General features: G+C 43.5%; 1 protein-coding gene across 7 annotated transcripts in view; it reads left to right on the top strand.

The window, feature by feature from the left end:
* Positions 1-1702: 1702 nt before the first annotated feature.
* The window catches only part of eml1 (EMAP like 1), a 45463-nt gene continuing 23213 nt past the window's right edge, over positions 1703-23952 (top strand). The window contains exon 1 of one of the 7 annotated variants that reach the window (XM_035611368.2): positions 1703-1909. In XM_035611368.2, the coding sequence (XP_035467261.2) occupies positions 1882-1909 (28 nt within the window). In that variant the 5' untranslated portion in view covers positions 1703-1881. Of the gene's footprint in view, positions 1910-7808; positions 8152-11258; positions 11862-23952 lie in introns of those variants that run through there. The other 6 variants (XM_035611371.2, XM_035611365.2, XM_035611366.2 and 3 more) reach the window with 6 other exon arrangements.

Consider the following 23952-nt stretch of genomic DNA (forward strand, 5'->3'; position numbering starts at 1 on the left):
TGGTTTTAAATAAAGATAAAAATCATTGTGTTTTATCTCTTGTACTTAATTAGGATCATGGTGTTGGTGTTGAAAAGACTGTGTACTTCAGCAAATGGCAGCATAATATCCTTCTTGTCACTAATAAATTAATAACTGACTGTGGTAATAGGCCTATTTTACAATACCCAACGTCTCAGTTTCCTCGTGTGCATGTAAACTTTCCAATGTTTATAGCCAATGTAAGATAAGCTCATATTAAACTACTTTACAATCTTATTAAGCACTATTGGCACACCATTCTGGACACTGGAGTACATTACCTCAGCTGAAGAAATTGCATTCGCTCACTGGTGTGTAAAAACAGTCACAGCGGTGGCTGGTCCACTTTCTGTTTGCCACGACCAGAGGGGTCGAGAGGTCTTCGCGGGGTGAAGGTTTGGGTTACGTTTGCAAAAGGGGCCTTCAAGCTCTTCTGCAAACAAGAGTCTGAGATCAAACATCAAAGCTGGTCCTGCAGGGTGTAAAGGCCGGGGTGCTGTGTTAGGTTTGGGAACGTGTGGATGGGGGGTTGTCCCTGACAGGTATGGAGAACAGATAATGGAGCAGGGAGCCCCCCTACATCTCATCCCGTGTTCGCTCTAAAATCTCAAGATAAACGCGGTCCCCCTTAAAACTAAATCCTAACCTATGGGACACTATACTGCTGGACCAGTCCACCATCTGACCCCACTTAGTCCCATGCATGGACCCTTCCCTCGTGATAATCCTCTCAGTCAAGTGACAAAGGGTCAGCTGAGTAAGCTGAAGAGTAATTCAAGAACGAGTGTGTGGAGAGGTCAGCGCTGAGCTTAATCAAAGCTGCTCTGAGGAACGTTTGTGCACTCGAGTGGACCAGTACCCTGCACAGTGCCCGGTGAGCTCTCTTCTTTGTCCTGAAAGGATTTAGAAGGAGAAACTAAGCTGGCTGTGATCACTGATTTTCCCTTTGGTGGATTCTTCTTTATGTCGCCTCTTAACCTCACGTCTCTCTGTTGTGAGAAGACTTTCTGTTCTTCTGCTTCCTGGACTATTTAGAAATCACACGGCTCCTGGCTAATTTACAGGAAATAAAACAGAACGCTGACGATCAAGTTGTAACTGTTGGAATTGCAGGCTTGAGTGCAGTTATTTGACCCTGGACATTTCTTGGTATCCAGGACACTTGGGGAACTGGAAACAACAAAGACTTTCTGCCAACATGAGGGAGCTGCTATTAAATGAGACACTAGTGCCCCTTTCAGGAAGCAAAAGCTACTACAACCGGAAAAATCAAATACTTAACTTTTTGGTTTCAGTGCCAGGTTCTGACCAACCTGTCTCTGAAGGGATAAGACGTTTACTGGAACTTCCTGTGTTTTCTGTTACAGGCTCAAGGGATAAGGAGAAAAAAATGCAGCAGAACAACTGTGATTCTAAAAATGTCATGGTGTGTTTGTGGGAGCAAAAGCCTCACCTCCTTGTTTGGTTGCACTGCTTCTTTCTTTTATTTGATTTTTATTTGATTTTAATGGTGAGATTTGTGTTACAGATATATCAGAAAGTCCATGAAATTATATTTAAAAAGGCCTGCTTTGGGAAACAGTGTCCCAAGGGAGGACTGTTGGTTACAAATTTAGTGTCCAATAGTACTGTGTAATGTTTGACTGGCACATCCACTGGCCACTGGTCAGGTTGTCGAGAGAGAAGAGGAAGGAAAAGGAGAAAGTAGAGTAAGAGAACTAAACAGAGAGAGAGAGACAAACAGCTGAAGGGCTAAAACAGAGCATTTCACCAGAGCGGCACCGACACAGAAGCAACAGGCTGCAGACCCTCGGCTGACAAGAGAAGACGCTGTCCTGATCCTCTTCGCTCTCTGTGGACATGTCTGACTGTGAGGGGCTACCAACGGGTAAGACTAAACAGAAAGTCTCCATGACACTTGCATGATAGTGTGTACACGTGCATGTCCAGAAGTGATATATGAGGTGCACTTGTTTACATGCATGTCTGTAAATTGTTTGGATTTCTAAGTCTGCACACTGTGTGTGTGCGTGTGTTTTCCGTCAGGGCGGGGGTCTTTCTTGGTCCATCCTGTTTTAGACCAAAGCGCTCCACTGGGACGGCTCACCCAGCAAATATTCGGCCGCAAAGAGGAGCCGGTTCAATTTGGGCCCTTATATGGAAACTTGGAGCGATTCCCCGTGGGTTCATCAAAGTGATGTAGGCGGACTTTGTTCAATCACGAATATGTAGAAAATGAAAGAGGGGAGACTTTAGAGGAAGAGAAAGGCCAGGGAGAAGAAAAGCAACCTGTCAATCTCTCCCACTGTTCCAGTGAGAAAGATGCAAGGCTAACGGTGCTGTAAAAATGTGACGTATGTGCAGATGTCTGCTGTGTGTGTGTGTGTGTGTGTGTGTGTGTGTGTGTGTGTGTGTGTGTTATTTACCTCAGCTGACAGAGGAGCTGAAGCATTAATACCTCCCGGCTGACAGACCAACAGAAACAATCAGTTAAAAATAGAAACCTTCTCCTTGTCTTTTTCTTTCACTCTTGTTCAATTTTCTTCAACTCCTCCTCTCTATCTTTCCTCTCTGTCCTTTATTCCCTCTTTTTCCTGTTCCCTCGCAGACTCAATCCATGCATGGTTTCCTCTTCAGTATAATTAAACATGACTCAGAAGTATGCGACTGCCAAGTTGCATTTGACAGGCAGCTGACCATCCTCTGACCGCACCTCTGTTATCATATCATGTTGTTCCCTAATGCACTTTGCAAGGAAATGACGTCAATCTTGATTTGAGCTAAATCACTTGTCTTTTACTGACACAATTATAATTCCTTAAGTTGGCGTGGCCCGTCCTGGTTTCTTCCACCAGCTGATTCCTCAATCTTTTTTAACCACCTTAACACCATTACATCATTGAAATGGCTACAAGGGTTATGTTTACAGCTTTTACACTTGGTGTCAGCTTGTTGAGTAAAAGATTCAAATGGGAGTTGTCAATGTAACTGCAGCACAAATGCATTAAGGGGGGAATTTTGAATGTTTTGTGCTGTATTTTCAGTCAGATTCTTCGTTACTTTTAGTCTCACATTTGGGATATTTGGAAACTATCTTTATTTGTATTAAAATGGGAAAGATTTTCATTATTGTTACACATCAAAACAAAAGTAGAGCCCCAAACTTTCTTTTGATGTTTCAGTAGTGCGATACTGAATAAGCGGAGAACTGTTGATCATTTTACCTTAATAGGGTGGTTTTGAGGATTGTTACTGTGCTGTCATAACAGCATCTATGGAAGACTAAATGTTTGCAATAGCAGCATATAGCTATGCCCTGATAGTCAGGGCCAGGCTGTATGGAGTGGACTTTTAGTTTGATATACACATAGGGTTCACAGCACTGAGACGATACAAACTGTCGCAATTCCACAAACGCCCTGCAGATGACAGTATAAACACATTTTATAAAAAGATCACTGAGTGAAGAAAAAGCGTCATGATAAGTGGAAAGTTAAGTAGGAGAAATAGATGACAACAAGGCTGGAGATACAGATGGAGATGAGGCACTTAAATGAAAAGGCGACAAGGAGAGCATCTCCAAGGAGATCAGTTTGGTGAAAAATGACGAGCAACTCTGGCTGCTGTGTGTCAAATAACTGAGACTTATGGGGGCATCTATGGAAGCTGACAAGTCATCAGCCGACCCATCAGCATCTAGTGTCCACCACCTGCAATACAGATGCTGTATTGGAGACGTGTGTGTGTGTGTGTGTGTGTGTGTGTGTGTGTGTGTGTGTGTGTGCGCGTGTGTGTGTGTGCGCACGTTGTATGCTGTGTTCAAAAATGGAGATGAGAGATGATGTCAGGGTCACGGCCGGCTTACATTGGCCCTGCATCTGCAGAAAGTAGCTTTGCTGATGTTCTTCCTCTCATTATCAAACTGCCTGAAGTTGGTAATTTTTGTCTCACAGGTTTCATCACAGTCACCTGCAGTTTCCTGTGTGTGTGTATTTTACAGAGAGTATGTGGCTGCAACCTATGTGAAGCAGAGTAAACTCTGCACTGCAGACGGCAGGTCTCCTCATTAGCAGAGCTTATTTTAGAAAATCAATTGAAGGACTGAGCTGTTTGACTTTGAAAGGAGCGGAAACAGAGAGACTGGAAAGTGCAAGACGAAAGGCATTTGATGCAGCAGATATTAAGAGTAAACATGAAATGGAACGAAAAGACAGAGAATTTATAGTGTTATGCTGTGTAAGGTGGTGAGTCAAACATGACATTATGTACAAAGGTGTGTGTGTGTGTGTGTGTGTGTGTGTGTGTGTGTGTGTGTGTGTGTGTGTGTGTGTGTGTGTGTGTGTGTGTGTGTGTGTGTGTGTGTGTGTGTGTGTGTGCGAATAGGCTTCTACAGAGAGGGACAGAGTGGGCTAGAGCAGAGTTCTTGGTTGCTCAGGTTCAGGAAATGGGGGGGAAGGGTGTACATGGATGTTTCAGCGGCCAAGTCAGATGTGATTAATGTTGTCGTCGCTTGAGAGAACACACAGTTCACTCTGGGATCCACAGTGTGCGTGGATGTAGATTGCCGTTTTTTAGATAAATGGATCATTTCCACAGTCGTGGGAGGCTGACGAATTACAATGTCCCCCTCTGACCTGCAAGGTGAAGTTTCCTGCTTTTTAGTGACCATACGCACCGGCTGTCACATTAGCAGATTTCCACAGACTTTCACCAATGACTGTTCCACTTCTGTGTCCAAGTTATGCCTCATTATCATATAGATTAGTCGTGGAGAAGTCAGTGAGGTTTATAACCCTCCATCTATGGCATCATTAGTGTGGAGGCGAGGAGGTCAGGCGGGGAGTAAGGAGACGGGAAGAGGTTCCAAAGTTCAACACAGGAGCAACAGAGGCTCAAGTAATATTCACATTATGATTTTGACGTCGTGTCATGATGTTATGAATGTCATATTTTTTGTGCAAAATAATACTGACCTGCTTTTTTTCCTCTTGCCTGATTGTTCATATCAGTCCTCTCAAAGTGTTTGCCTGTGTGCTCAGTGAAAATCGAATCCTTCTCCACACATGGCCGATATCTGTCATGCGTGTCTGCCCACTCTGTCCTGAAAGAAGGAACCCTCCTCTCCTGCCTCTCTTGCAGTTTGTTCCCTTTTTCCTCCATGTTAAAGGAAGGATTTAAAGACTATTTCCTAATCCAAACTGGGGGTTTTGTACGTTGTACAAATGTTAAAGCCCATTGAGGCAAATGTGTGATTTGTGGTCCTGGGCTACATAAATAAAACTGATCTGACTTTGATCTCAAAACGGTGACTCAGTCAGGGACCTACTGTACAATCTCAACAGAGTCAGAGGCGTATTTTTTATGGTTAATAAATTGTGAATCTTTCATCACTGAAGCAGAAGAAATCTTCTTGAAATGAGGGAGTTAGTTCTGGAAGAATATTCTGTTAACAGTGAGTCATATATTGTTTACAAACTGGGGCTGATCTCAAGTTTACATTTGGATCAAGTGTTAACCTTTTAAGGAGTTCTACTTTTGGCAGATGAATTGACTTGAAATGTGCATTCAGCCAGATTCCCTCGGCCGTGTGTTACTACTTAATGGCTTATCACATAAGTTTTGAGTAAACCTGTGTTATTTGTCTTCAGAGTCCATGACTGTCAACTAGTGGTGACACAAGTATAATTGCTCAAGTAGGTTCACATTTTGGGCTACTGTTTTTTTATAGTACTCATGTGGTCTTCCCTCGTTGTCAATCTTTGAGCCGGGTTGTGGCAGAGGTTCTTACAGTTATTGTTGCTAAGTGGCAGCTGGTGATAGTCAGATGCGGTTGGGGGTCAACATTGGACACTTTATAATGTGCAGTAAAGTACAGCCTTGAAATTCACAGTGGAGATATTAGGAGGCATAATTTATGTCATACAACAAAAATTTGAAACATAAATCATAAACTTGTCAAATCTGGTTTTAAAGCTACAAACTTTAACCTGCTTATTGTAAAACACAAGATGATATTAAGTTTTTATGTTGGTCAATGCATATAGGGTGATACTTTACTATAACCCTGTGCAATAGGGAGTGACATACTGAAAGGTAACCGTAGTGGTTTGGTGATCTATAATTCTTCAGTGCCATTTGACGTGTGATTGACAGGGTTATAAATAACACCACACAGGGAAGAGGATCTGGAGTAGGACATGTAACGCTGCGCTACAGCCTCAGGATTATGAGCTATTTACAGACCAAAAGCAGATTCTCCCACTTCTACGTTCGCCTGCCTTCACTTTCTCTCCCTCGTCTGTCTTTGAGACGGCATCCATAGAGACTTCACAGGAGATTTGTCGTGTTTCAAGTCTGAGCTACCAGACACTTTCACTATCATTCACCTTGACTCCAATAAGCGTTGCCTTGTTTACTTTAAGTGACTGTAGCCACAGCACCGCAGCAGGGCCCGAATTTACTGTTTTATTTTAAGGCTTTAAAAGCTGAGAAAGCAGAAATCCGTTCCATTCTCCCATAGAGTACCGTTATTGAAAAGAAGGACCGATCCAAAGACTCCAAAGAGTTTTGCTGTTAAAATAAAAATGAAAAATAGTTGTCATTTAATCATTAAATAAGTCTTACTGTGATGTAAAATATTGCAAAAACCCTACGACTCTTTCTCTAAAATTATTAAATGTGTCTTCAATAATTTTTGTCTGGCAGTGGATTTCTACATGCTCAGTGCTGTTAGACACCATGACCAAATGACTGCACTAAAAACACAAGTGGTGACCCAGTTTTCCTGAATCATAACATCATTTTCTGGCATTGCTGCTGCTTGTGTGGCCCACAACAGAGCACCCCGTGGGTGTCCTCATCCCGAGGACTCGTTTCTGTGCAATGATATCACACACACACAAATTTTTGTTATATCTATGTTGGTCACAGAATTAAGTATTCAAACACATTTACACTCAATATGAACTTTTTCCTTTTTAGCCATGGATGGTGACTCGCAACTACTGTTTACATTGAGGTGAAATTAAGTAGGCCTTCATCTATGTGATCTACATTTTTGATTTTGCTGGAGTGAGTGGAAAACACAGGTGTAAATGATGACATTCATTTCCTTGTCTCTTGAATAGAGCAGAGCCATTGTTAAAGTTATCAGTAACGCCTGTGCTTTTCCTACTGTGACATTTACAAATGTCACTGTCGGACATTTGTAATAATTTGCCATCTTTTCATCTTCACTGCCTTCATGTTACCACTACTACCTTCGTATCCTTTAGCTGTTCTGCAAAACATTGCGCACCAAGTCGCTGGAACGGCCTTTCGGCTACTAGCTGAAAATGTTGATATTTTCAAACTTTTTTTTTTAAGGCCTCTAATTTAGTCTGGTGTTTTATATTTACATTATGTATATTTATTCTTATCGTTATTATTTATTTTATTCTATTTTGCATTGCTAAAATATAAATGTTGATCATTATTATGTATTTAACTATATTTAACTCTTTTGACTTTTGACTGTCTATTTATTTTGTGTAGTATTTCATAATCCTAATTGTTTTAATTTTTATATATTTTTTTCAAATCTTAACAACTTGTTGTTTATCATTGGCTTACATTCATTTTTAACATCCTATCATTTGTCAATCACCTGTAAAGCGCGTCAAGTTGCATTTTTGTTTGTTTGAAGGCGACATCTAAATAAAGTTTGATTACAATGGCACGCAAGTTAGCATGCTAACGTTAGCATTTAGCTCGCTTGACGTCCACATGGTTTGGACCTGAGTGAACTAGTTCGTTCGTTAGCCAGCTAGCTAACATGCTAACACCGCTCCCGTCCAACCAACGACAGCCTGATGCACTTGGATGGAAGCAAATGCTTTTCTTTCGGTTCAGTTTGTGTACAGGGTTGAACTAGTCACCCCTGTTTATATTATTGCTGAGGCTAGTTCACACTGGCATATAGCCTAGTGTAAATAACGATTTGACCACGTTACTATTTTTTTCCTGAACAAGGATGAATGAACAATGACAAGACATCATCAATCAAAGTTCAGCTTTGGGAAGATGAGGAGAGAAAAAAAAGATAAAGATGGAGACGTCGGAAGTAGCTACACTGCAAAAAGTCAAATTCAAGTAAGATAAAATATCTTAAATCAATATATTCACACACACACACACACACACACACACACACACACATACATGGTGCAGTGAAATATACACACTCAAGCTGTAATAATGCAATAGAGATGACAGTTATGAAGGTAGATCATTGACCTGAATAAGTCACAGAGCAGGTGGGGTTGGTTTGAATGCAGCATTTATGATGATGGTCCTCTTATTCCGCCTGATGCAGCCTGTGTTCTTGTTCTGATGCAGCGCTGTGACTAAATGTTATCACTCTGCTGGATCCCCCCGCCACCCACCTCCGAAACTAGGTCACATTTCTAGCACATACTTCATGATGAGAAAATTTTTCTTTATGGACTCAAGTCGATCTTGCTGGGTTAACCACTAGCACAGGTCAAACTTTGGGAGTTGATCTTTATTTTATCAACCAAATCTTAAGCTATGATGTCAAAAGATCAAAGTAGGGCAGTTTATATATATATATATTAAAATTTAGTATTTTTGTGATTTTGTTTACCTGGTTAAAATGACACAGGCTTTCTGGCTGGCTCATACATTTGCTTTGGCACATATTGGGTGACCTTTGTTACCTGCTGCGACATTTGAATATTAGATTTGATAGATTCCCCTCTTATTGACCTGGGAGTGGGACTTAATCTACTTTCCTTTATCATGATGAGGCCCTTGTAAATCTTATTTGACAAAGTCGACAACTGTCGAGGAGTGTATATAGCCAGACATGATTGACTAAATAAAATATATCATCTCCCAAGGCTTTGTCTAAATTCAGTGTTAATATGAATTATTAAACTCCAGGATGGATTAATTCAGTGTAAAGCACAAAGCTGCCCAATAACCAGGACGAGGCACACAGATGGCGGTCGGATCATACAGAGGATTGACCTTGTTTCCTCCTTAGCTCTGGATTTGATCGTGTATAATCCTGCCCCACTGACAGACTGACTGATCATCTGTAGACAAAAAGAATGTCAGCAGTTTCTGTCTGAAAAGAAGAAGAAAAACAGAAAAAGAAATGAACCACCCCCTCAGTTTGAATACAACTTCTTAGCACTTCCAAAGAACAGAAGCTGTAAAAAATAGAGTCAGGGGGGCAGGTGTGAAAGCAAAACAAGTCTGAAGTCTTGTTAAAGTGATATTGAGTAAGACACCGAACCCCTGTCGGCGGTTCTATGGTAAGATACTGTAGCTTATCAGGGCTTAATTTGCTGTGTGTGTTTGTGTTAGTGTGTGTGTGTGTGTGTGTGTGTGTGTGTTTGTGTGTGTGTGTGTGTGTGTGTGTACCCTCTGGATTCACTGCTGGGTGGTTGAAGGGGGGAACAATGGGGAAGTATGGGATGAGGAGCGGTGGAGCAGCAGCAGCAGCGGTCCCACCACCTGCCACCCTCTGGGTTGTAGGTGGGGTTTACAGACCCATGGGGGTGGATACTGGGGGGAATATAGCCCAGTCTGAGCTGCCTCTTCTCACGTGAGCATATGCACAGAGAGACAGACACACAATAAAAACCCAGACCTGTCCCTAATCTAGATCCCAAAATCTTCTCCCAGAAAGAGATTTACAGTAATCCGTACCCCTTAGACAAAACACTGTGACTGCAGCCTTCAGAACAAAACACAAAGGATGTTTATGTTTTGTGTCTCTTGTACTCTGGGCCATGAACTGCATGAAATTCCTTTCAGTGTATGAATCAAATACAGACCTTGTGGCTGTTTAGTGCTTTAGAGCATCAGAGGACTGATTGCATATAAATGCAAATACCTCGGGACATTTCTTTTACACATTCTAGTCGTAAGAGTATTAGATGCGGACAACAAGCAATGTGTACAAATGGTGAAAAGGTCAACACTCAATCTTACTCTCTGAGTGTTTTGAAATTATAATATCCCTGTGAGTATTGCAGCTTGCAAATGCAACATTGACCCAATGCTGCGTCACAATGAGCACCTTGTTTGTTCTCACATAATCCTGTCTGCTACCAGGCTTGGTAGATCTGTCAGTGGCTCGATGTTCTTGTTTAATAAGTGAAGCCGAGTGCAGTGTTTTCCTGAGGGAGAGAGAGGGCTGCAGCTGTGAGGTCAGCAACATGGAGGCCGTGAACCATAAACTGATCAAGGCTTTACTCATCTCCCATTAAAAAGGTGCTGCAACCTTTTATCCTCCTGTGAAAGGTCACATCTAGCCGGGCCACCTTTGAACAAGAAAGGATTGTAGATATTTTGACAAATACTTGCATAGAAGGAGCTTCACGTGGACAAATTATACAAATTCATTGTCTCTTCCACTGCTGCCTTTAGAGCATCCCTTGCCTTTGTGTCATTTTCTCGGTTCTGTCTTGTGATCTAGGAATGAAAGGGGGGCTGGTTCCATGCTGAATATAGGCCACAGATTCTGGTTTCTTTAGCCTTGTTATTTTTCCTGCAAGCTTGAATTATAAATAATGCAAAGAGCCCCCCCCCCCCACGTGTATGTACAAAACCACCAGTCAGAATTAAGAACCACCCAATTTCCCCCTTTTATTCTGTAGGATCCCCCCCCCCCCAAATTCCCATCCTGCTCACTTTTTAATTTGGTCCTTCCCCTCACCCTCCTCAAGCACTCACTCTTTCTTTTTCTCCCCCATACCCCTCCCCCTCTATCCCATTTTTATTTCTCTCTTTCATCCGTCCCCTAGTCTCCCCTCCACTCTCTCCCCCTCATGTCCTTGTTTTAAGGATCCCTCCGTCTCTGTGCAGTCTGCAGTGGGCCAGATAAGACAGACAGAGGACAGAATGGTAATCATGTTTCGACACAGTAGAGATCCCCTGGCAGTGTTCAGTTCATTCAGTGAAGGCTGCGGGAAAGATGTGACGTTGGTTTGTTATGGTGTGTCCCCATGTGACTCCGTACACTTACAACTGTGTGCGTGTGTGTGTGCGTGTGTGCGTGCGCGTGCGTGTGTGGTAAGGTGGCACTGCTCTCTAAAGACCCACTGTCCCTCAGTCATTCTAGTAACTAACTATTGGTTTGCTTTTCTTCATTCGTTTGTTTTTTGCCTCCTCCTCTCCTCTCCTCTCCTCTCTCACCAACCTAAAGGAGGAGGATCTATCTGACAGGCCCAGCCCCCTGTGCTCTGACTTGTCCGCACTGTGACAGGGGAAGGCTGGGCTGTCCCGAGCATTATCTAAACACTCAGACACACACACACTCACACACACTCACACACGAACACAGTAACTGCCTACGCCAGAGCGCTCTCAGCTCAAGCCCTCTTAAAGCGTTTTTTCTGCCGGTAATCAGTGAGAGCTAACGACACACAGTGCCTCCGCTGGGAGTGTTTTTCTGCTGTAGTTCGGGACACTTTTTTTGTGCGAGGGGGGAGGAATACGAAGAGGAAAAGGAGAGGAATTGGATGTTCACATGACATAATCGTGAATGGGTTGCCATGGTGACTCACCCAGGGAGCCTGACCCGTGCAGAGTGAATGGAGGGAGCGCCTTAGACGCCAAGTGAACGATAAACTAACAGAGGGGAGTCACCAGGGAGAGAGAGACACGGAGAGAGAGAGAGAGAGAGAGAGAGAGGGGAGAGAAGGAGCCAAGGAGTGGTGGATAACAGTCTGAGCACAGAGGAGCGGAGCAGAGGCTGAGAATGGAGGACGGGTTTTCCAGCTACAGCAGCTTGTATGACACCTCATCACTGCTGCAGTTCTGCAACGGTAAAAACAAACTAATCCTTCCTCCCCCATCCTCCTCTCCTGTCTCTCTGCAGCTCCATGTTGTTTCTCTGGACTTGACATGTCATCAGCTGACTGGCTAAACTTGACACCCAGCAGAGGTGCGCCTGTGTTTGTTTGTGTGTCTGGGATGCAGACCTGAGCTATTTGAGCTCCAGCTCTCGGTTCAATCTGTATTTGCATGACTTTAAGCTTTTTCCTCGCTGTTTAAACCTGGCTGCTCCTTCTCTGGTACAGATTAACCAGTAGTTGTAGTAGATATGTGTTGAATATTAAAGAAAAAAAAAATCATTGTAGGTGTACAAGGAAGTTTGTGTAGTCAGTGCCAGAGTAATGTCAACAGTGCACGACAGCCAAGATTGCTAATAAACAAAGAAGGAGGGAAGATGAGGACCAGCCCTCTGCCCTGATTACTGAGTAGTATGTTATGAATAATTTCCCCCCTGTTGGCTGATTGCTATCATTTTGCTGAATGAGACTAAACAGGAATGACAGGACGGGATACATATCGCTCATGTTCCACTTGCTGTCCCATTACTTATTAGCTAGCAGAGGGAGAAACTAGCATACTTCAGCCTGGTGATGTTATGGGCGGGAGAGGATGACTCAGGAGAGAGCAAAAGGATGACATCAGTTTTGGATTTAATTTCTCAGAAGCATGAGTTTCTTAAGATTCATTCCTTCAAATGAGAAACAATGTTCTGTATACTTGTGTCCCAGTTCAAGATGTCCTGAATGCTTTCTCAGAAGTGATGTATTGTATGAAGCTCCACAGTTTGTTGCCCAGATGATTGATGCCATCAATACATGCCTACTGAGAAACAGTAAGCAGATTAACTCCCTAAACAATAACCTGTGTCTATCAGGGACGGCAGCAGAGGGAGTTTAAACCAGATTGTAGCAGCTTCACTCAACCAGTTTACTAAATGAGATATTGAATGTACATCAAACGGACACTCCTATAGAGTCACCTGCTGTCCCCCTCTGCGTGGCATCTGCATTGTTTTTATTGAACCAATATTTTTCACTTAGCAGTTGCAGTGACTGTGTGGTGCTCGTTAGTGAGCATAAGCGCGGAGTAACATAAATGCCATTGGTGGGTAATGAAAATATCTATAATATTTACTGCGCTGTGTAAGCACTCGCAGTCAATGGGAGGAGGGAGTACTATTGTCTAACAGAGCAAAGTGTGGATGTGGAATTGCAGAGCAGTATCTCCTCCCATGGATACTTGTGAATCCAGTTAAAGGCTTGTGTCCCTTGTGGAGATCTCTCATTCAATTTATAGCAATGAAGGAGGAGATGCAGACAAAGAGATATGTTAGAGAAGCTTGTATTTGAGATATGGGTCATCCAAAGCAGAAATAATATTTCATACACAGCATTAACAGAAAAGAGAAATGTGATGGCTTTATTACCGCACAGCTTCCATAAATGGCTCATTATTAAGTATACATCTGCTTAAATTGTTGATGTTATGCAGTGTATGAAAGCAGGAATGAGTAACAACGATGAGGATACAGTTAATGATTTCCTAACCGAGGACACAGAGAGAAGTGTTGGTGTGCCCTTATTGCTCACATGCTGTGTTCCTGTGTGATGAGCACGATGCTGACAGTGCCAGCGATGACACCTGAGGTGGGTTGGTTGGATTGACCTGAAAAACAGGTGCAGCAGCAGCAGTGCACAGTATTACAACCTCCATCTGAGGAAATCACCTTTGGCAGTCTTACCAATAGTGTATAGGCAAGTACAGCTTTTTGCAGTACTGTATATACTGTAGATGTTAACCTCATAGTGCAGTGGTTTGGTGTCAGCAGTGAAATATGTCTATACGTGTACTTTCCCCCCCTAAAAGATGTAAAGAATCCATTCTACATTTTATCCAATTTTTTTAGATTCCTCTATTTACTTCTTACATTGAGGGGAGAGTGTGTGAGTTGTCTGACACTATGAGGATGTATGTAATCCTTCACAACAACATGTTTCTTCTCAGTGTGCAAGTTGATACATAAAACATGTTGCTCAGGGATTATCCCACCTCTTTTTCTCTCTCTTTTCTTCTTCCCCTCCTACCTTCCAACACACACATACTCATATACAGTACACACACATCCAAGACAGACTGTAACTTCACCGCCACGGAGCAGCAGCGCCTTGTTCGTTTGTCCAACAGACTGCTTAATTGGGTGAGCCTTAGTAAAAACAAGCGTGTGCGTTTGTGGCCGTCGAGGTTAAAGCTGTTGTGTGTATGTCAGTAGGAGTGTGTTCACATGTGTGTGTTTGTATGTGTGTTGGGCCTGTAGGCCAGAGTGACATCATACTCCTCTGCTGCTGTAGTGCAGCTGAACTCAGATCCACTCCAAGCAAAAGTCGATGATGTCATTTATTCCTCTCTCTGTCTCTCTGTCCCTCTCCCTCTCTCTCTCTCTCTCTCTCTGTCTTTCTGTCACTCTCCCTCTCTCTCTCTCTCTCTCTCTCTGTCTCTCTGTCCCTCTCTCCCCCCTCTCTCTGTCTTTCTGTCTCTCTGTCCCTCTCTCTCTCTCTCTCTGTCTTTCTGTCACTCTCCCTCTCTCTCTCTCTCTCTCTCTCTGTCTTTCTGTCACTCTCCCTCTCTCTCTCTCTCTCTCTCTGTCTTTCTGTCACTCTCCCTCTCTCTCTCTCTCTCTCTGTCTGTCTTTCTGTCACTCTCCCTCTCTCTCTCTCTCTCTCTCTCTGTCTTTCTGTCACTCTCCCTCTCTCTCTCTCTCTCTCTCTGTCTTTCTGTCACTCTCCCTCTCTCTCTCTCTCTCTCTCTCTCTGTCTTTCTGTCACTCTCCCTCTCTCTCTCTCTCTCTCTCTCTGTCTTTCTGTCTCTCTGTCCCTCTCTCCCCCCTCTCTCTGTCTTTCTGTCACTCTCCCTCTCTCTCTCTCTCTCTCTGTCTTTCTGTCACTCTCCCTCTCTCTCTCTCTCTCTCTCTCTCTCTCTCTCTGTCTTTCTGTCACTCTCCCTCTCTCTCTCTCTCTCTCTGTCTTTCTGTCCCTCTGTCTCTCTCCCCCCTCTCTCTCCCTTTCTGTTCCTCTCTCTCTCTCTGTCTTTCTGTCACTCTCCCTCTCTCTCTCTCTCTCTCTGTCTTTCTGTCACTCTCCCTCTCTCTCTCTCTCTCTCTCTCTCTCTCTCTCTCTCTGTCTTTCTGTCCCTCTGTCTCTCTCCCCCCTCTCTCTCCCTTTCTGTTCCTCTCTCTCTCTGTCTTTCTGTCACTCTCCCTCTCTCTCTCTCTCTCTGTCTTTCTGTCACTCTCCCTCTCTCTCTCTCTCTCTCTCTCTGTCTTTCTGTCACTCTCCCTCTCTCTCTCTCTCTCTCTCTCTCTCTCTCTCTCTCTGTCTTTCTGTCCCTCTGTCTCTCTCCCCCCTCTCTCTCCCTTTCTGTTCCTCTCTCTCTCTGTCTTTCTGTCACTCTCCCTCTCTCTCTCTCTCTCTGTCTTTCTGTCACTCTCCCTCTCTCTCTCTCTCTCTCTCTCTCTCTCTCTGTCTTTCTGTCACTCTCCCTCTCTCTCCCTCTCTCTCTCTCTCTCTCTCTGTCTTTCTGTCCCTCTGTCTCTCTCCCCCCTCTCTCTCCCTTTCTGTTCCTCTCTCTCTCTGTCTTTCTGTCACTCTCCCTCTCTCTCCCTCTCTCTCTCTCTCTCTGTCTTTCTGTCCCTCTGTCTCTCTCTCTCTCTCTCTGTCTTTCTGTCACTCTCCCTCTCTCTCTCTCTCTCTGTCTTTCTGTCACTCTCCCTCTCTCTCTCTCTCTCTCTCTCTGTCTTTCTGTCACTCTCCCTCTCTCTCTCTCTCTCTCTCTCTCTCTCTCTCTCTCTCTGTCTTTCTGTCCCTCTGTCTCTCTCCCCCCTCTCTCTCCCTTTCTGTTCCTCTCTCTCTCTGTCTTTCTGTCACTCTCCCTCTCTCTCTCTCTCTCTGTCTTTCTGTCACTCTCCCTCTCTCTCTCTCTCTCTCTCTCTCTCTCTCTCTGTCTTTCTGTCACTCTCCCTCTCTCTCCCTCTCTCTCTCTCTCTCTCTCTGTCTTTCTGTCCCTCTGTCTCTCTCCCCCTCTCTCTCTCCCTTTCTGTTCCTCTCTCTCTCTGTCTTTCTGTCACTCTCCCTCTCTCTCCCTCTCTCTCTCTCTCTCTCTGTCTCTCTGTCTTTCTGTCACTCTCCCTCTCTCTCTCTCTCTCTCTCTCTCTCTCTCTCTCTCTCTCTCTCTGTCTTTCTGTCCCTCTGTCTCTCTCCCCCCTCTCTCTCCCTTTCTGTTCCTCTCTCTCTCTGTCTTTCTGTTCCTCTCTCTCTCTGTCTTTCTGTCCCTCTCTTTCTCTCCCCCTCTCTCTCCCTTTCTGTTCCTCTCTGTCTCTGTCTTTCTTTTCCTCTCTCCCTCTCTCTCTCTCTGTCTCTGTCTTTCTTTTCCTCTCTCTCTCCCCCCTCTCTCTCCCTTTCTGTTCCTCTCTGTCTCTGTCTTTCTTTTCCTCTCTCTCTCGCCCCCTCTCTCTGTCTCTGTCTTTCTGTTCCTCTCTCTCTCTGGCTTTCTGTCCATCTCTTTCTCTCTCTTTCCCTCGCCCATGTGTTTTGGAGCATCCAACCAGACTAATGTTCAGAGACTAGGTCAGCTAAACTGCAGAAACCCGTGCAGGCTGGATGCTTTGTCCTCCGGAGGTCAGTTAGCCCACGCTAACTGAAAATTAGCCCCATGACACACTTGGACCCAAAGACACACACACTGATTACAGCTTATAAAGGAAGTGAATCCTGTGGAGAAGCTTTTTTTTCCCTGTGTTAAATCACATTTGGAATTAGCTGGGTCCGGAGGACATGGCAGATTTGATTGAATTAGTTTGGGTTGTGCTGCTGGTAATGAGATTATTGTTGTTTTTAACAGAATTTACTAATGTCATGATATCAGACTGTCAGGATTGTCGTCCGTTGTAAGGAGAGGAAAGTGAGCATGTGATGTTATCATCACTTTCACAGCTCTCCCCGCTGTTTTGGTTTGTTTTGTCTCCCTTAACATCACCAGACCAGTTTCCAAAGCTGTTCATAACTTGTCAGTTTAATTGCAGAATCAGGATCCGAAATAATTTATTGATCCCCGGGGGCAAATTGTGTAATTGGGTGATTTCATGCTTTAATTTATTTCCATTAATATCTCTCCACTTTGAAAATCTACTTAGAACACAATAAACCAAAAATATCTTCAAGGCTTCTCGCTTTGAATCAACTACACTAAGGCAATGCTGACTCTAGAATGGCAGATGTTGGATTGTCCTTGAATGCACCTCCAAGATGTGTTTTTAAATAGGCCTCCCGTCACAAATGCATCACCGAGGTATTTCAATGAAAATTCTCACTTTTATGGGTTTCAATGAAGGTTTTGCATTTTCGATTATCCATTAACTAAAACATTGGTTCATAAATGTATTGTGTGGAATATAAATTGATGAAGTGGTGATTTGTCTAAATTTAAAACCACAATATGAAACACAGAAAAAGCAGCCGATGCTTGTGTTTGAGGTTGTGGAACCAGTGAATATTAGTCTTTTAAATCTCTGCAAGTTGATAGGAAGAATGTCTGCAGGGGAATCATGAAAGTTAAACACGAGTTAATGCGATCTCTCGTTCATTAGCTCCTGATTCACCAAAAGCCCCTCATATGTTAGTACGTAAATCTGTTAATAAGTACATCTGGCTCACTTAGCGCGATGTAATGCTGATGATCAAACAATCATGTTCATCTCACTGATACCTAACCTCTCCACCCTAACAAATCCATTCCTCCGTAGCCTCTCATGTGATTTGCTCATTTACCTTTTCAGATAATGATTTGGATCAAGCATGCCTTTATCTTCCTGCTCCACACTTGATCTGTGCAGCCACAGGCACACTGGCACAGCCCGCCAGCAAGATCTCAGAGGGGCCAGGGGTAAGAGAGGAACAGGGGTAGATGGAGGACAGGGGCATAAGTCTGCAAAGGAAAACCAAATGTTGGTTTAATCTGACCATCTATCCAAGCAAAAGGAGAGTAGCAGATTGCATGGGATGGAGAAATATGGCGTAGAGGGAAAATTAATAAAGACAGAGGCTCGTTTGATATTTGCTTGAGGCATTTTGATTCACAATAGAGGTGACACGACTCCATCCAGTCTCCTCCCCTTTCTTGGCAGTGCATCGGTTATCTCCATCCAAACCCTGATTGATGATGGCACGTGTGGAGGGATTAGGATTAAAGTAAGTCTTGCTCACGTTACCGACCACAGTTGCCAAGAGGGGATGGCGGGGACGAGGTGGAGGAGGGTGCACTAACTTCTGTATTGAAGTTTCACTGAAAATATGAATTGTTGGCCTGTTGTGGTCAAGTTGGCCCATAAAGTGAGAATTTAAAGTACTTGTTCAGTTATGGCCGTCTGTAGATGTTAAAGCCACATGCAGGTTGACAATGTACAGTACCACACATTTACCAGAAAATACCTCTGACCTGCACCACTTTCACAAAACTACAACATGTCAGTGGAAAACGGTGAGAGAAGGGAGTATTAGGAAATCGTGTGTATCTCTGCCTCTATTCATCTGTAACAGTGACGTGTCAGAGCAGCAGTGTGATGAATATCGATCTGAATGGGATAACTCATCCACTACTGCTGATTCATTTAAAAGCTGACATTGATTGCCTTTAGCTGTGCCGGAGCTCACATCACAGCTCATCACTCTCACAGTTCTTTATTCTGTGTCGCTGGACTTCTTTCTATCCTTCACCGTTATTCACTTTCCCCCTGTCTTCAACTTTCCCCGTGTCCTTTTTACCCTCGTACTTACGTCAAACTCTCTCCCACTCTTTGTTTGATCTTCAGCAAATGCCCCAAGGTGAGCTCAGAGTTTTTTGTGTTTTTTTGTGCTTCTGATATTGAGCAGCGCGGTGTTGACTTCTCTAATCACGAGTCCTGCTGCTGCTGCTGCCCCCCCCTCCAAAACCCTTATCAGCCTCACTCTTTTCTCCCCCTTTCCCCTGAAAGGCTTCACCCTGCACTTTCTCTTTCATTCCAGTGAGCCATTATCTGCTAACACTTATACAGACTGACAGTTTGTATTCACTGAGCATGCACAGTACATGCTATAGCTATTAGGGATGTCTGCAGCAGGCCATAGGAGCGGCCTCTCCTGTTCTGTGCTGTGTTATGGTGTCTAAAGTAGCAGATTGTGCTGCTGGAGAGTCAAGCTGTGTGTGTGTGCGTGTGCGTGTGTGTGTGTGTGTGTGTGTGTGTTTGTGTGTGTGTGTGAGAGTGTGCGTGTGCGTGCGTGCGTGATCTGTGGGAGCCATCAGATCTGTGGTTGCCCTTGTTGCCAGTTGAGAAATGGCATTATGATAACAGTGTGATGTCCATGTGGTGCCAGCCTTGACACTGATGCCCTGCTCTCCTAAGGAATCTTCTAATTGAAATACTTGTCAAGGGTATCTCATTGAGGCATACTATATTTGCTTTGTTGTATAATATCATTACCGACGTCTGCCAGTTTCACATATTTTCACACACACACACACACACACACACACACACACACACACACACACACACACACACACACACAGACATATTTTTTTTTCACAGTCCACATCCAGATAAATTATTGGTGAGCCGGTAGTAGACAGAAGATGCCGTTTGCTGTGGAACTGAGCATTTCTCCTCTTTTCTCTGTGTCTCTGCCTCTCGTCTTCTCCTCCACTAACATACATTCACGCAGCCTCATCCTATGACCCAGTAAAACAATGAGGCATGTAAAGCTGGAGTCTGTGAGTTCCTGTGCTAAATATATGTACTGTGCGTGTGTGTGTGTGTGTGTGTGTGTGTGTGCTTTAAGTTCACTGTGTTTGTGTACGTGTGCATACTATCACAAGGTCAGGAGAGGAGACTCGCAGGTTGTATGAGTCCTTGAACAGGATGTCATGAATGTGTAAAAATACCAAAAAGGAGCCATGAACAGAATCGTGTGTTCCAGTGCAAAGTAGGAAGCTTCCACTGCATGGTAACACAAAATGTGTTCAACAGAGCGTTAAAGTCTACCTGGCTTTGGGGGAGGGCGACTAATGATAAATCACACAAGTCAGGAGGATCCCAAAGAGATGCTATTATTTTTAGTCTCTGCTTGTGTCCTGATGCTTTTAGTGTCAGGCTACTCTATCCAGTCAGGGCAAGGAAAGAGAGATTAGATTTAGAGTTTTATATTTGAAGTTGCTGTAAAGCTCGCTCACCCATTTAAATTAGTTTCAAATTAATATGCAAATTTCCAGCGTGAATCATCTGTGTGCATACAGGTATGTGTTTCCACATTGATGTGTGCACTGTGCAAATGAATGTCTGTGCATAAATCTCTTTTTAATCCCACGGTACGTCACCAAACTGTTTAAGATTAACTCAAGATAAATTCAATTACTGTGACAGGTCGAACGTTGGCTATATTTATGGTAATCGTCATCTTCGTTGCCATATTGTCTCCACTGGGCCAAAAGTCACGGCCCATCGACTCATTTATAGACGAGTCGCCCCTCGTCTGTAAACCCAGCCGAGGATTTCATCTGACCAGTTGTGAACAGGTATAATTAACCTCTCAGTGGCCGCGGTGCAGCTCCCAGAGGCTCACCAACCTAATTGGTCTCCTACATTAATGGAAGAACAAAGGGGGGTGCCCCAGCTGTGTGTGTGTGTGTGTGTGTGTGTGTGTGTGCATTCAGCCTGTAACAGATGGAGAGGGAAAAGAGGAGAATCCTAGTAGGATTTCCATTAAAACCATCTTGAACACAGATGCAGAATTGAGGGTTTGACAGAGGGTGAGTTTTCCCGTATTTCGGAGATGGGTGAAACTGTCTCTTTGTAGTTGTTTTGTCTCATTGTAGTACTTTTTTCACTTTGTGGTTGTTTTGGTTCTCATTTTAGTTGTTTTGTGTCACTTTGTGGTTGTTTTTGCGTCTTATTTTGGTAGTTTTGTGTTATTTCGTCATTATTTTGGCTCATTGTAGTCATTCATTGTCTGTGTAGTTGTTGTTGATACTTTAACATTAAATGTCAACAGTCACATCAAAGGCTGATGTACGGTGGGCCCATTCAGTAATCCATCCCTGCTCGCAGTCTACGTAAACTGATGGTCCACTCTCAACAAAAAAACATTTTTAGGAGGTGTGCTTGTGAAGCTTATGCTCACTCCAGCTAAATATAGCTGGTAGCAGCTGTCTCAGGTGCATTTTTTTTAAGGGAGATGTCAAAGCTCTGTTTATGAAAATAGACTGTATAAGTGGAGGGCTAGCTAGAACACCAAGTAGTAAATCATCCCAAAATAACTCCCCTAAATGAACTGAACATCACAGATATATACAGTACCAGTGTGAGTGTGTTGAAGAATAGATTTCAAAAATAGAAATACAGCAGGAGTGAAACTCTTATTACACACTGAAATTAGATTTAAATATTTCTCTTTCTCGTTGTCTCGTTGTGTCATCATCTTGTTGTGTCGCCGCATGTTCCCTCCCCTCCAGATGGCTGACGACTGGCCCATGGTCCGCCACTGGCACACATGTATGTGAGACCATTCTCACACCAAAGTGGAAATCTGGTTTCCCATAACAACAATGTTATTGGAAGGAACAACACCAGCATGCACACACATACACATACTGGATTGAACAAGTGTCCCGCCTCCTGTTCCTTCCTGGGTGTTTGTTACTGAGGGACAAAGCCCGGTTTTATGTGGAGATCTGAGAAAGAGGCTTGTGTCAGAGCCTGGAGCCGCTGCCAGGGCATGACTTAGTGATTCTGTTTAGTCACCAAATGTCACAGCAAAAAGAAGGATTGTCTTTCTTCAGCTTTGGGCCGCCTACTTCGCAGGCTACTTTAGATGACCAATTGTGTCACAGCAATGTGAATAGGCTGTCCCATTTTGAGCCTCGCACCTCTAACCAAAATCAATGTATTGGAGAGTTGAAAGTGAGAAGAAAAAAAAAATTCCAGCCTGCCGCTGAGCTCAAACCCTCTAGGTTTAGGGATCACAAGTATGGAGCAAGATCTGCTCCACATATCCGGCATAATCCCTCCTCCACACCATGAACGCGCTCCTCTCTGACGGAGGAGAGTGTGTAGGAGTGTGTTTTTTTAAAAACAGGGCGTAGGGATATTGGTGTACATACAGCGTGAGTTAAGAAGGAGCTATTCTGCCTCAATGGGCCAGATCATCCTCCTCTCTTTTCTTTTTTTACCCTGGTATCTCTTTCTTTTTTTTTAATATATCTTCTTCATTTCAGAAAGGATTTAGGGATTGTAAGAAACTACTCAGGTAGGAAGAGGTGTTAAATGTTGTTTTTTGTTTTTTTAAATTTATCCTCTCCAGCATTATCTTTTTCAATGGACTTGGAAAAAACATAACATTCTCCCTCCAATAACTTTAGATTATATTTCTGGGCTAGTACAACTCCATCCGCCATTAACAACTTACTAAGACAAATGTGGAAAATAAAAGGGGAAAAAGAAATCTCTTAATTAATGCAAATGATCCTCAAAGAATAAGCGGTATAGATAATGGATGGATATATTAATGCAAATATAACAAATCTTATCTGGATTATAATATAGGCCAGCTTTACTGTATATGGCACATTGGAATTTAAATTATTACATTAAGTGGGATGGGAGAAATAAATCCCTTATCCACTGTGTTAGAATGATAATTTGGGAAAATTTTGTTTAATTCGATTTTTTTTTTTATAAAACCTCCCTATATCCTCCCCTCTTAATAATTTGTGCACATTCCCTAAGGAAGCACATACGCATACAGATGGTGCTTGTTGCAGCATCAAGATCATGCAGCCTGCAAGTGGGGAAAAAAACCTCAATCAGGTTCTGCTTGAAAATCAGAGGTTTTTACATCATTAGCTCCAGCATCTCTGTCCTTATATGGTAGGTTTCCATTTGCTGTGTGTGAAAGAGAGAGAGAGAGATACACATCGAGACAGTGTGAGCATGAAGGTGATTCCCATTAGACCTGAGTTTGACCTGAGGAAGGATGTAACTGATGGGAGGAAGGAAGGCTTTAACATGTTCGAAGGCTCTCCTGCGGGAGGTCGTTCGGCCTCTCTTCATGCTCCTCTTTGACCCACACACTTTTTACGACCCTATAACACACATCCACAGCTCCATCACTCTCCCTCTGTCAGTCTTTTTGTGATTCTTTAGCGCTGTTGTTATGACATGAAAACAAGCTCTCCCTGCCATTTTTCCTCCTCTTTAATCGCCACTCAGGTCGCGTGTGAGGGCTTCCCCTTCTCTGATCCACCTCTGTCTATTAATATCTACTAAGCCCCAGTCCAGCAGGAGCCATGACGGGTGTCTTGTACTCCAAGCGTCTGTCTCTCTAATCCGGCCAGTTGATCAGATAATGCACCTGCGAGCGTGTTCACTGCTCACTGCAGGTGACACATGAGATTGATGACATTTCAAGTCACTTGTTTTTTCTTTTCCATGTCTCTCTTTTTTTCAATTTCTAATTTAATTGGTTTTATACAATTTTTCACGTACCATGTACCTGATGGATGATTTCAATCGTACCCGGGTCAGACTGTCATTTCTAAATGCATGACATTTTTCTCCTCTTGTGACCTGCACAATATGAGAAACACTTCCGCTCCTTTATTTTCTACCTCATCCACTGATTAAAAAAAGATCAAACCATGCATGGCACCTGATCATGATTGGGTCTATACTTCCATTAGTGAAGCCAGCAGCAGACTGGAGTCAGGCTGTTTAATAAGTGTGACTCATTGGTTTTTGGGAGAAATGACTTTCCTGAAGACACAGTCTGCAACAGCTGAGCAGGCACGATGGCAGTGCACCACCTGGCTGTGTGCATTCGTGCTATGAAATTAAAAAGAGTTGGCAAGGTTCCGCTGAGCTGGGTCTCCGCTTTCTGCATCATGATAGTAGATGGATGGGCAACAGTAGTGACATCAGCCCTGGGTTTCTGTCTCTGAAAAACAGGAATCTTTGTCGTAATGTTGTTACAGGCCGTTTCCTGCAGTCTCTTGGTTCTTTGA

This window comes from Scophthalmus maximus, chromosome 15 (assembly GCF_022379125.1).
Source record: "Scophthalmus maximus strain ysfricsl-2021 chromosome 15, ASM2237912v1, whole genome shotgun sequence".
Taxonomy (NCBI): Eukaryota; Metazoa; Chordata; class Actinopteri; order Pleuronectiformes; family Scophthalmidae; genus Scophthalmus; species Scophthalmus maximus.